General features: G+C 43.4%; 1 protein-coding gene across 2 annotated transcripts; it reads right to left on the bottom strand.

Moving 5' to 3' along the window:
* Positions 1-9,794: 9,794 nt before the first annotated feature.
* Positions 9,795-12,335, bottom strand: LOC124702313 (heat shock 70 kDa protein 4-like). Of its 2 annotated transcripts, XM_047234435.1 has the most exons (3): positions 12,104-12,314; positions 10,563-11,527; positions 9,795-10,172 (listed from the first exon to the last, which is right to left on the bottom strand). In XM_047234435.1, the coding sequence occupies exons 1-3, from the start codon at positions 12,312-12,314 to the stop codon at positions 9,795-9,797; spliced, it is 1,554 nt and encodes a 517-aa protein (XP_047090391.1). The 2 variants fall into 2 exon arrangements, with proteins under 2 accessions (XP_047090391.1, XP_047090392.1); XM_047234436.1 differs by having other exon boundaries at positions 9,795-11,527; positions 12,104-12,335.
* Between the last annotated feature and the right edge of the window lie 1,601 nt (positions 12,336-13,936).

Raw genomic sequence — 13,936 nt, forward strand, 5'->3', positions numbered from 1 at the left:
AGATAGAATGCTAATGACGAACATAATAACACTTTATTTTGTTCCGTACGTGCATTCCTATCATATTCCTTGTCAGTCACTTAGGCCATTGTATTCTTGTATTGCGTTGTTTTGTATGACACTTCATACCAACCAATATGGTACAAATACCCAAGAATTTCATTGTGTGACCAAACAAGGAATACATCCATAACATGTATATCTTTTATATACACCTGAGCTAGACTTTCTAGTCTTTTCTTTCTTTCTGCCAAAATATCTTTTGCAGTTTCTCTTTTAGCTTTCCTCATTATTCAGAAAAACACTTTAACATTATTAACTTCTAGGTTTGTTGGTCAAATACCAATAACCTTGAGGTTCTTACTTTAAGTTGATCATCATATGACAAGTGTTTCAGATTTCACTATTAGTAACTTTGTAATATGATGAACAATTTCACTCATAATTTTATCCATTATATCATGACGACTTTCCGAGACCATGTCTGTACATGCTAGGCTCGTAAAGTTTTAACCTTGGTATTCGCATGTGCAAATCTGGCTTGCACTCGTTGTATGCACACGTAGAATCTATCACACCCGATCATCACGTGATGCTTCGAAACGACGAGTCTTAGCAACGGTGCATACTAAGGATGATAACTTCATGGATATGCGAATATTATTAGTGCCCCAATAGTTGGAGGATTGTGACGCCTGGCGTCTTCAACCTTCATACATTCCCATAAAACTTATGAGTTTATGTAGTCTCACCAAATCTATCATCTTGCAATAAGGTCTTAGATATCACATATATCTCATACCTTGATTATTTCTGAAAACTAAATTTTCAGCTCCTTACTTTTCAAACAGATTTGAACTTCAAGTTTCACGGAGACAAGATAACTTTAGGTACTAACTGAAACCATAGCTCTTTGAATCAACAATGTGAGGTTTACTAAAAGTTTGCCATAGGACTTAATCAATTCTTGATTCTTTAACAATACGGTACCAATCCGTAAAGTTTCTTGTCAGATTTTAACAGTATTTCTATCTCAATAACAAGACTAGCGCATGGTAGAAAAACGGATGCCGATACTACAAAATTAATTCAAAATACTACTCAGATTATGTTTATGATAATTAGTTCATGTTTTAATCTAATTACTAATGAACTCCCAATTAATACAACATCACTCATAGTTGTTAAGTGGTACACGATCCACATCCACTACACCAAAACCGATCATCACGTGAGATGATGTAGCTTCAATGGTGAACATCAACATGTTGATCATATCATCCATATGACTCGTGTTCAACCTTTCGGTTTCCGTTGTCCCGAGGCCATGTCTGTACATGCTAGGCTCGTCAAGCAAACCCAAGTATTCTGCGTGTGTAACATGGCTTACACCCGTTGTATGTGAACGTTGAGTCTATCACATCCGATCATCACGAGATGCTTCAAAACGACGAACTGTACAACGGTGCATACGAGGGGAGAACACTTTATTATCTTGATATTAATGTGAGGGATCATCTTATAATGCTACCGTCGCGTTCTAAGCAAAATAAGATGCATAAAGGATTAACATCACATGCAATTCATATGTGATATGATATGGCCCTTTTGTCTTTGCGCCTTTGATCTTCATCTCCAAAGCACGAACATGATCTCCATCATCTTCGGGCATGATCTCCGTCATCGTCGGCATAGCGTCAAGGTTCATGGCGCCGTCTTCATGGTTGTTCACCTCATGTAACAACTATTACAACTACTTTGAAATACTACTCAACATGAAAATTAAAGACAACCATAAGGCTCCTGCCGGTTGCCACAATACAATAATGATCATCTCATACATATTCATCATCACATTATGGCCATATCACATCACCAAACCCCGCAAAAACAAGTTAGACGTCTCTAATTTGGTTTGCATATTTTACGTGGTTTAGGGTTTTCGAGAGAGATCTAATCTACCTACGAACATGAACCACAACGGTGATACTAATGTTGTCAATAGAAGAGTAAATTGAATCTTCACTATAGTAGGAGAGACAGACACCCGCAAAGCCTCTTATGCAATACAAGTTGCATGTCGAACGAGGAACAAGTCTCATGAACGCGGTCATGTAAAGTTAGTCCGGGCCGCTTCATCCCACTATGCCACAAAGATGCAAAGTACTCAAACTAAAGACAATAAGAACATCAACGCCCACAAAACCATTGTGTTCTACTCGTGCAACCATCTATGCATAGACACGGCTCTGATACCACTGTAGGGATTCGTTGCATAGAAAACAAAAAATTTCCTACCGCGAACACACAATCCAAGCCAAGATGCAATCTAGAAGACGGTAGCAACGAGGGGATTATCGAGTCTCACCCTTGAAGAGATTCCAAAGCCTACAAGATGAGGCTCTTGTTGCTGCGGTAGACGTTCACTTGCCGCTTGCAAAAGCGCGTAGAAGATCTTGATCACGGCGCCACGAACGGGCAGCACCTCCGTACTCGGTCACACGTTCGATTGTTGATGAAGACGACGTCCACCTCCCCGTTCCAGCAGGCAGCGGAAGTAGTAGCTCCTCTTGAATCCGACAGCACGACGGCGTGGTGTCGGTGGTGGTGGAGAAACCCGGCGGAGCTTCGCTAAGCGTGCGGGATGTGGTGGAGGAGAGAGGGCCGCTAGGGTTTGGGAGAGGGGGGAGCCAGCCACTAGGGGGTGCGGCCACCTTGTGGTCTTAGGGTGGCCGGGCCCCTCCCCTTGGCCCCTCATTATATAGGTGGAAGCCCCAAGTGTTGGACTACAAGTCTTCGAATAAGACCCGAACCCAAAACCTTCCATGTGATAGGGAAACCTACCCAAGGTGGGAATCCCACTTGGGGTGGGATTCCCCCCTTCCATGTGGGGGGTTGGCCGGCCCCCTTGGTGGAGACCAAGGTGGACTCCACCCTCCTAGGGTTGGCCGGCCATGGGAGGTGGAGTCCCTTTGGGACTCCGCCTTCCAAAGTGGCTTCTTCCGGACTTTTCTAGAACCTTCTAGAACTTTCCATAGAACCTTCCGGATCATTTTAAATCTTATAAAATGACTTCCTATATATGAATCTTATTCTCCGACCATTCCGGAACTCCTCGTGATGTCCGGGATCTCATCCGGGACTCCGAACAAATATTCAAACTCCATTCCATATTCAAGTTCTACCATTTCAACATCCAACTTTAAGTGTGTCACCCTACGGTTCGTGAACTATGCGGACATGGTTGAGTACTCTCTCCGACCAATAACCAATAGCGGGATCTCGGAGATCCATAATGGCTCCCACATATTCAACGATGACTTTAGTGATCGAATGAACCATTCACATATATGATACCAATTCCCTTTGTCACGCGATATTTTACTTGTCCGAGGTTTGATCATCGGTATCACTCTATACCTTGTTCAACCTCGTCTCCCCGACAAGTACTCTTTACTCGTACCGTGGTATGTGGTCTCTTATGAACTTATTCATATGCTTGCAAGACATTAGACGACATTCCACCGAGAGGGCCCGGAGTATATCTATCCGTCATCGCGATGGACAAATTCCACTCGTTGATCCATATGCCTCAACTCATACTTTTCGGATACTTAATCCCACCTTTATAACCACCCATTTACGCAGCTGGCGTTTGATGTAATCAAAGTACCTTTCCGGTATAAGTGATTTACATGATCTCATGGTCATAAGGACTAGGTAACTATGTATCGAAAGCTTATAGCAAATAACTTAATGACGTGATCTTATGCTACGCTTAATTGGGTGTGTCCATTACATCATTCATACAATGATATAACCTTGTTATTAATAACATCCAATGTTCATGATTATGAAACTAATCATCCATTAATCAACAAGCTAGTTAAGAGGCATACTAGGGACTCTTTGTTGTTTACATATCACACATGTATCAATGTTTCGGTTAATACAATTATAGCATGGTATATAAACATTATCATAAACATAAAGATATATAATAACCACTTTATTATTGCCTCTGGGGCATATCTCCAACAATGTTCACCCTCTCAGTCACAATATTCTATTGAGGCGTGTATGGGTCCGGTGGTGTGGTGTCTGACGTTTCCTTTGTCGTTGCAGTAATCATTAAAATACTAGAACAAAATTTCATGTCATTATCAGTATATAGATTAACCTTCTTCCCAGTTTGCTTCTCTACCATAACGTTTTACTTGTTGAAAGCATAAAAATATTAGATTTATGTTTCAATAAATAAGGCCATGTTTTTCTAGTGTTTTTTTCGATAAGGGGCGCTTTATTAGTCAAAAAGTTTTAAGCATTACACCCAGCCTCTGCATAACCAGGATGCACACAGTCGTTCAGTAGTCTAGGATCCATCAAAGAGCGATACAAAATAAGATAAAAGCCAACTACTATGATGCTCCGTTGGCTTCAATCCTCCGACTATGCAGCCACCCATGTTGGGAGATAAACTCTGTGGCCGTGTTCTCCAATCGTGTAGACACCTCCATAAACAGGTCGCGATCCTCCAAACACTAAAGTGGTGACCATGAACGGAGCAAAGTCGTACACCGGTAGATGACCTGCATAAGAGAAGAAATTTTGTCATTAAAAACCTTGTCATTTCTACATAGCCAAAGAGACCATGCAACCGCAATCGCTCCCACTCTGATAATCGTTTTGTACCTAGAATCCACCCCATTAAGGCAATTGCCAAAAATGTTTGCAATGCTACGGGGTGGATATAAGGTAGAACCTATCTGAATGATTGACCATATAGATCTAGCAACTCGACAGTTGAATAAAAGGTGTTTTATTGTCTCTTCCTCGTGACAAAACACACATTTCGTACAACCTTGCCAGTTGCGCTTTACAAGTTATCTTTAGTAAGAATCACACCTCGACGAAGATACCATGCAAAGACCTTTGTTTTGAGAGGTATGTTCATCTTCCAAATGGATTTATTATTTAAAGTAATGACCAAAGATAATAAGCACATAATTAGTACCACTGAGAAAAGTCTCACAATAAGGTATGCACACATCAGCATGCACGTAGTCTAATATTTCTTTAGTGGTATAAACAGAAGCATTTAATTTTATCATATTATGCTTACCAAAAATGCAGTGCTCACAAAAGTCCAACTTACTCATGTACATTGCAGCCATCTATTAGTTCTATCTCTTGTGCAATTCTTACATGCCATGTTCTCTTATATGTTCAGGACGCATATGACATACATTAATTTTACTAGATTCATTAGGAATAGCATCATCAACAATACCAGTTAAAGTGCTACTCTAAAAACATATTATTTTGCATAATTCATATCACAAATCATGTGAACGAGAGAATCTTTTGATACCTTCAAAACTTACGTGAACTAGAGTAGTTTTACCCCTCAACATCAAGGGTACTTAAAAAGATAATTTTTTGGTCATGCCCGGTATATGTCTCACCCCAGTCAACGTGTGTGTCATGACATCATGCATCCCGATAAGGATAGAGCCAATGCTCACAATACCATGTGGATTGTTATCTCCCATGTGCACCACATCTCCACTTAGCACAAACTCATACAAACTTAGCAAGTCTTTGTTACATCAAATATGAAAGAAATATGTAGGATCGAGTATTTAATCATCATTACTGGAAACACAGCCAACAAAAACAACTAGGCAATCACCATTAGATTTATTACGGAAAACAACATAGGCCTTACAATCACCATTGGTTTTATTTTTAGGTTGGAACGTACCGTTCCTCTTCTCTTTTTTCTACAGCCTCCAATAGTCCTTAATAAAGTGATTTTCTTTGTTACAATACATGCATAATTTCTTCTCTCTTTTGGACATTGAATGACCCTCATCGTTCTTGTTATTATCTATGTTATAGTTAGTGTTTCCTTGCTCGGTCCTGCCTTGAACCTGCAACGCCTCTCTCTTGGAGCATGATCCCTCGATCCGCACCATATTTTTCATCTTTCCTCTGTGTTGAAGGGCCTCATAAGCTTTCACAACAATTGGTGGTATCACTAAAATTTGCAAAGGAACTAGGAAATAAACATAAAAGTAGAATACACAAATCCTCACCAGCATACTTAACTTCCATGGATGGCATGTCAGGAATTATCTCCGTGAAGGTAGATATGTGACTGAGTACCGAACCTACTTCAAGTAGCTTTTGTGGAAACAGTTTCATCTTCACGTACATCTTGCTCGTGAGAGCCTTGAACATGCAAACCAACTCGAGCTTGAGCCACAAACTTCTAGTTGTTTTCTCCTATAGCACTTACTCTAGAATATTATTGGATAGATTAAGGTAAATCAATGACAAAGCCTCAAGATCCTCCCGCTTCTCCTAGTATGTCCATGTCAACGAGTTCTTTTTGTTGAATCCATCCAACCCATCATCCAGATGGGGTGAGCCAGGATGGCGCACATCTTCACTTGCCACAAGGTGAACCTTGTGTTGTAATCCAGCAACTACAGACCGAACTTCATCGAAGCTATATCGTCGAAACACTAGAACTGAAACACGAGTGTTGATAGCACTTGTTACAATCACGACATGCAATAGAGGACGGAGATACATCAAACCAACATCGGAACACAAGGATTTTACCATGGACCAACCCTCCAACAAAGTGAAAAAAACCATGGGCGACATCCACCAAAACTTCACTATCGTGGGAGAGTTCGCACAACCCCAGGGATTTCACAGATTCAACTTATCCAGTGTGGCGGCTTACGAGAGGTATATACATAGTAGTGGAAACCTAGGTAGATAAGATCCATAGCGTGAGTAGGGGAGAGGGGGCAGGTCTCCTGCGACAAGCCTCGCTCCGCTAGTCGAAGTTTGCCTTTATGTGAATTTGGATTACAATATAACATATTTCGCCTGGTCTTCTATATTACCGCTGTCTTTCAGCATTAGTGTCAACGCACGTCTTTGTCTTTGTTTTATTTTAAAATTATAAATTAAAACCACGATAAAGTTGTGAAATAGAGTAAGTATGTACTACAAATCAGTGGATCCACTGACTCGTGTGCTGATTGATACAGGGCTACCTCGTTTTGAAGAAAAAAAATGCATCCACAACACGAACTAAAATGGCTACAATGTTTTTCTTTAAAAAACGATCTGGCCTTGTTGATTTCCGTTACAGAAACCGGCTTCTAGCATTTTTTAACGTTCTTTTTTCGATAATGGGCGTTTTATTACTTTAAGAAGCAATTACACCTAGCCTCTACATAGCCAAGATGCACACAGCCGTTTCATAGTCTTCAAAATCTCAACATGAAAATAAAAAGACGAATTACATATCAATCATGAGCAAATGTAAAAACGCCTAAGGTAGGAGGCGGTCCAATTCTTAGATTATGCTGTCATCCATGTAGGAAAAAAGTATCGCTCACCGTATCCTCCAACCGTGTACAGACCTCCGTAAAGAGGTCGTGGTTCTCCACTCTCTGTAGCGCAGACCATGAACGAAGAATAGCGGTACATCTGTAAATAACCTACATAAGAGAACAATTCTTATCAGTAAAAACTTTGTCATTTCTACATAGTTATAGCGACCAGATAACGGCAAGCGCTCCCACCCTAATAAGCGTCGTAAACATGTGATCAATACCGTGAAGCCAATTACCAAAGATATTGATCACACTAGTTGGAGGATACAGATCAGATGCTACTTCGATGCATGACCATATAGATCTGGCAAAGTGGCACTGGAAGAGCAAGTGTTTAATCGTCTCATTTTTGTGACAGAAAACACACTGACTACTCCCACGCCAATTGCGTTTAAGAAGATTATCTTTGGTTAGGATTACCCCTAGATGTAAATACCGGTATTTTCATCTTCCAAATCTTCTTGTTCTTATCAACTGGTATATCAGGTTGGATAATTGCATTGTATAGCGAACTTACTGTGAACTTTCCATTGGGTTCTAAGTTCCAACGAATTTCGTCTGGCCCTTCAGACAGGTGAATGGATTCCAAATGAAGCAGTAATGCATTCCATACAAGAAGCATCGGGCCATATAAATCTCGTCTAAACATCACTGACGGAGGTGAGGTCGCCATTACTAAGGCAATGGTATCACTTTTACGACGAACAATGCTATATAACGTCGGACATTTTCAGCAAGAGGTCTATTCCCTAATCAGGAATCCTCCCAAAACCGTACCTGCGACCCGTTCTTAATAAAGAAAGTACCAAATTTGAAGAAAAACTTCTTCGTGGCCATTAAGCCAGCCCAGAAATGCGAGTCGCCCGATTTTCAAATGATTTGGGATAACGCTTTCTCGTCAATGTACTTTCTTTTAACAAGGGTCTGCCATACACCATCTTCGGTTAGAAGTTTGAAAATCCACTTACCTAGTAAGGCCGAGTTTTTGATCTCAAGGTCATGAACACCCAACCCTCCCATATCTTTGGAACGGCATACAACAGTCCACTTAATCAGTCGATATTTCTTTTTTTCGCTATCCCCTTGCGAAAAAATCTCGATCTGTAATAATCGAGTTTGTGTAAAACACATTTTGGCAAGAGGAAGAAGGATATCATATACATCACCATATTAGTAAGTAGTGAATTAATGAGTACCAGTCTTCCTCCAAGGGATATCACTTTACCTTTCCAACTACTGAGACGTTTTTGAAGTCTTTCCTCTACTAGTTTTCATTCAGCAATTGTTTAACGTCCTAGCTTGAGAGCATGTTTGAAACGTAGGAAAGAAAAAACATAGAAAAGGAAAGAAATGGTAGGAATAGAAAAGGAATGCAAATTGAAAATTTCAGAAACGCCAAAGACATGAAAACACCAAGCTTGATTGAAATGCAGGAAAGAGAACCAGAGGGAACCGTGTGGTGCAGGTCGTGAGTTAATGGGATGTTACTAGCTGCCATGTGCTTGATTTGCCTCGTTCCTTCACGCGTGAATAGAAAAATGAGGTCAGAGCCAATATTTATTTTCCTCTTATTTTTTTATGAAAGCAACTTTTAAGAAAAGTTTTCTCCACTTTTTCTACGCCTAATTTCTACGTTCCAAATTATATTGAGTGAACATTTTTGTTTTAAAACTGCCAAGCGAATAGATTGTCAGTTGTTGGATTATGTAAGCGATACTAGATGATAACTTTCAGGGCCTGTTGATTTGAAGAATTTCTATAGAAAAAGTATTGGATTTTGGTTCCCGTAGGAATTGGTACTGTAGGACCCGTTTGATTTGAAGAATTTACAGAAAAAGCATAGGATTCGGTTAATCCTAGTCAATTAAAAGACATCGGTCATGTTTGATTTAAAGAATTTTACAAAAAAAGAAAGCAAAGGATTCGGATACATTCATAGCAAGAGGAAGTTGCACCAATTTTTAGTTATGGGAAGTGGGACGTCCCATAGCGCCAAATATTGCGTGCCACGGGATCCATGTCCCCTTTTCTGAAACTAAAAACAAAAATTGTCACGTCAGGGTTACTCCTAAAGATCGTTGTACTGTACGAAAATTAGAACAGCGCACAACAAATTTAGGAAAACATCAGATTCAATTCAACGAAAAGTTACTACGATTTTTTTTTTGTTGGTTTGGGGTGCTTATCAAGCATATCGCTCGATAAGTTACTACGATTTCAGGTTCCAACTAATGCAAACATCCATCATCCATGTCCTCTTTCCCATCCATAACCTCATCCAACTACTTGGTTCGACAACTGAACCCGACGACACGACTGACATCAAAGACATTTCAGAACACCCATCGCTTAGCGCAGACACCATGGAACGGCTTAGTCCACTTCCTCGATCTTGGGGCCAGCGCCGCTGCCGCCGGTGGGCGCATCCTCCTCCATGCTCATGCCGGGCATGTCCGGCGCGGCGCCCTGGTACATCCTGGCGATGATGGGGTTGCAGATGCCCTCCAGCTCCTTCATTTTGTCCTCGAACTCCTCGGCCTCCGCGAGCTGATTGCCGTCCAGCCAGCGGATGGTTTCCTCAACGGAGTCCTCCACCTTCTTTTTGTCGTCGGCCCCGAGCTTGGAGGCGATCTTCTCGTCTTTGATGGTGCTGCGCATGTTGTAGGCGTAGTTCTCCAGCGCGTTCTTGGCGTCCACCTTCTTCTTGTGCTCCTCGTCCTCCGCCTTGTACTTCTCCGCCTCCTGCACCATCTTCTCGATCTCCTCCTTGCTCAGACGCCCCTTGTCGTTGCTGATGGTGATCTTGTTCTTCTGGCCCGTCGTCTTGTCCTCCGCAGAGACGTTGAGGATGCCGTTGGCGTCAATGTCGAAGCACACGGTGATCTGGGGCACGCCGCGGGGCGCCGGAGGGATGCCGGAGAGCTCGAACTTGCCCAGGAGGTTGTTGTCCTTGGTCCTCGCGCGCTCGCCCTCGTACACCTGGATCAGGACGCCCGGCTGGTTGTCCGCGTAGGTGGAGAAGACCTGCTCCTTCTTGGTAGGGATGGTGGTGTTCCTCGGGATGAGCGTCGTCATGACGCCGCCGGCGGTCTCCAGACCCAGGGACAGCGGCGTCACGTCCAGCAGCAGCAGGTCCTGCACCTTCTGGTTGCCCTCACCGCTCAGGATGGCGGCCTGGACAGCGGCGCCGTACGCAACGGCCTCGTCAGGGTTGATGCTCTTGCACAGCTCCTTGCCGTTGAAGAAGTCCTGGAGCAGCTGCTGCACCTTGGGGATGCGAGTGGATCCGCCGACGAGGACGACGTCGTGCACGGTGCTCTTGTCCATCTTGGCGTCGCGGAGGCACTTCTCCACCGGCTCCATGCACTTGCGGAAGAGGTCCATGTTGAGCTCCTCGAACCGAGCCCTGGTGATGGTGGTGTAGAAGTCAATGCCCTCGAACAGCGAGTCGATCTCGATGGTGGTCTGGGCCGTCGACGACAGCGTGCGCTTGGCCCGCTCGCAAGCCGTCCTGAGCCGGCGCAGGGCGCGTGGGTTGCCAGTCATGTCCTTCTTGTGCTTGCGTTTGAACTCCTGGACGAAGTGGTTCACCATGCGGTTGTCGAAGTCCTCGCCGCCCAGGTGAGTGTCACCGGCGGTGGCCTTGACCTCAAAGATGCCCTCCTCGATGGTGAGAAGCGACACGTCGAAGGTGCCGCCACCCAGGTCGAAGATGAGCACGTTCTTCTCGCCCGTGCTGCTCGCCTTCTTGTCGAGGCCATAGGCGATGGCAGCAGCGGTGGGCTCGTTGATGATGCGCAGCACGTTGAGGCCCGCGATGGCGCCGGCGTCCTTGGTGGCCTGCCGCTGCGAGTCGTTGAAGTAGGCTGGCACGGTGACCACGGCGTTCTTGATGGTGTTGCCAAGGAAGGCCTCGGCGATCTCCCTCATCTTGGTGAGCACCATGGAGGAGATCTCCTCCGCGGCAAACTGCTTCTCCTCGCCCTTGTACTTGACGACGATCATGGGCTTCTCAGCCGGGCCGGCGACCACCTTGAAGGGCCACAGCTTCATGTCGCTCTGCACCGACGGGTCAGAGACCCTCCGACCGATCAACCGCTTGGCATCTGCACCCAGAAACAGAGCAAGGAGCAGTGAGTTGGATTGCAAACGAATCATAAGATCGATCAGTGAGTTGGACAGTAAGTGCAAATCTGAACAAACTATCGAATCTGAAACAACTGTTTCTTCATCAGTAGGAGGTACATTCCGCTCAACTACTTCGGATTCCTGAAGGGAAGCAACAGAAAATACAGAAATAACAAGCCTTTCTGAAGGAACTGGCTTGAGAATCTACTAAGAATACAGAAAAACGCAAGTTCAGTTCAGAATATACTACACAAGAACTACGAACAAAACAAATCAGTACATACTTGACAAATTATTTAACTGCATGAAGATCATTCGATAAAAGGAACAATCGACTTTATATAATCTAACCTAATCATTCCGTGCACATAGGAGAAACAGAACAGATTTCTAAAGACAGAGCACGGTCATCGGCAGAAAACCCCACGGAAACCGGAAGATGCGCTGCATATCTACATCGAAAACTAACACGAACAACAGGCGCAAAGTCTAACAGAGATCATAGCACAGCTCGAGTCCAAAAGGGAGTCAGGGAGGGGAGTGCACATACGTACCGAAGACGGTGTTGGTTGGGTTCATGGCGACCTGGTTCTTGGCCGCATCGCCGATGAGGCGCTCGGTGTCGGTGAAGGCGACGTAGGAGGGCGTGGTGCGGTTTCCCTGGTCGTTGGCGATGATCTCGACGCGGTCGTGCTGCCACACGCCGACGCAAGAGTAGGTCGTCCCGAGGTCGATCCCGATGGCCGGACCCTCGCCCTTCCCCATCTCCTCGCACTAGCTCGCCGCCGCGATTTGCTTGCTTCTGGTGGTGGAAGAAAACTCGATTGGAACAGCGCTCTCTTGGCTTTGCTTGGTGCGATCTGTCTGCGTCTGCGTGCTCTCTGATTTCGAATTCAGGAGGTGAGATTGTGCGAAGAGGGACGAGGAGACGGCAGGGGTTTTATGGCGGAGGAGGCCGGGTCTGGAATGTTCTGGCGCGGGCCATCCGGGCCGTCCGATCGAGTGGGGTGTTGTCTGGAATGTTCTCGAACCTGGCCGTCGGATCGCGGGTGTTCTGGTAGGGCCCAGAGGGTGCGGGTACCTTGTGTATCAGTTGGTCTGCTCATACACGCGCGATCAGTTGGTCTGCTTATAGAGGAACTCCTCCGGTCCTGCCCTCTATAAACTTTGTTCTTCTTATAAAAGAGGGTTGTGTATTCTTATTAGAAATTTATCAAGCACGAGAATAAGGAGGTTAATCACGAAAAGTGACTTTACCATTGCTTCCGGTTTTTAAAAAACATATTTCTGAGATTTCAAAATATTTCAGAAGAAAATATGTTGTAATATGTACTACATATAAAAAAGATAAACTTCTGACAAAAATTGTCCCTATATAGCCATAAAAAAAATTATGTCCGTAGCTATAGGTACAACATAATTTTTACCGAAACTTCGCACTAGTATTCGTGGCATATGTATATATTCATGAAATAACTTTTATGATTTTTTGAAACATAAAAATATAGTTTTCAAATGTTTCAAAAACTGGGAGCACTGGTGCTTATGTGCACCAAATCTTCATCCAGTTAATCATGATAACTTATTTGAATCATCACTTGTGTTGCGTGATTGTGACTTTTGGTCGGAAGCAGATTTGGTGCACATGAGCACCAGTGCTTCCAGTTTTCAAAACATTTAAAAATTGTGCATCTGCATTTTAAAAAATTGTCACATTTATTCCACAAATACATACACATGTCCTGGATATTCGTGCGAAGTTTCGGTAAAATTTGCATTATATTTTAAGCTACAGGAAAAAAAACAAATTTGTGGCTGCGTATAGTGGTAGATATTTGTCAGAACTTTTGTCTTTTTGTATAGCTCAGAATACAACATATTTTTCTCCAAAATTCCTACCGTACCTTCGAAATATTTATATATATAGGTATTTAATTTAATTTTGTTTAAATCCAATAAAAAAAATATTTTAAAAATCAGGAGCACCTGTGCTCATGTGTCAAAGACACTTTTTTACTTTTGGTCACACTAGTTTAACTAGCTTGTATTAACGATCATCTACCTTATGTTTGTACTAGGAAGCGTAGACCTGGCGGCATGCCCACCCGTGACGACGATACTTTTTAGCATGTGTTATTAGTGTGGAACATGTTTAAGTTTTTTGTAAGTTGTGATCTATATAGATAATCGGCAGAAGAAATATAATGTGAATAATGAACAAAGATGAACAGCCCGTCGGTGATGGGCAGCGGTGGATAGATAGTAGCATGAGAAGAGCTGAGGGTCTCTAATCTCGTCGGTGAGCAGATTAATGGCCACACACGAAGACGGACAGATGGCTGCATGAGCCAAGAGCGTGTTTGGTTGCCTGCATCCCTTTCCCTTTG

Source organism: Lolium rigidum, chromosome 3 (genome assembly GCF_022539505.1).
Source record: "Lolium rigidum isolate FL_2022 chromosome 3, APGP_CSIRO_Lrig_0.1, whole genome shotgun sequence".
NCBI classification, from domain to species: Eukaryota; Viridiplantae; Streptophyta; class Magnoliopsida; order Poales; family Poaceae; genus Lolium; species Lolium rigidum.

Coding starts and splice junctions, on each gene's coding strand:
- LOC124702313 (XM_047234436.1), bottom strand. CDS start 12,314: ATGGGGAAGGGCGAGGGTCCGGCCATCGGGATCGACCTCGGGACGACC. Junction 11,528..12,103: donor CCCAACCAACACCGTCTTCG/GTACGTATGTGC, acceptor TTCTGGGTGCAG/ATGCCAAGCGGTTGATCGGT.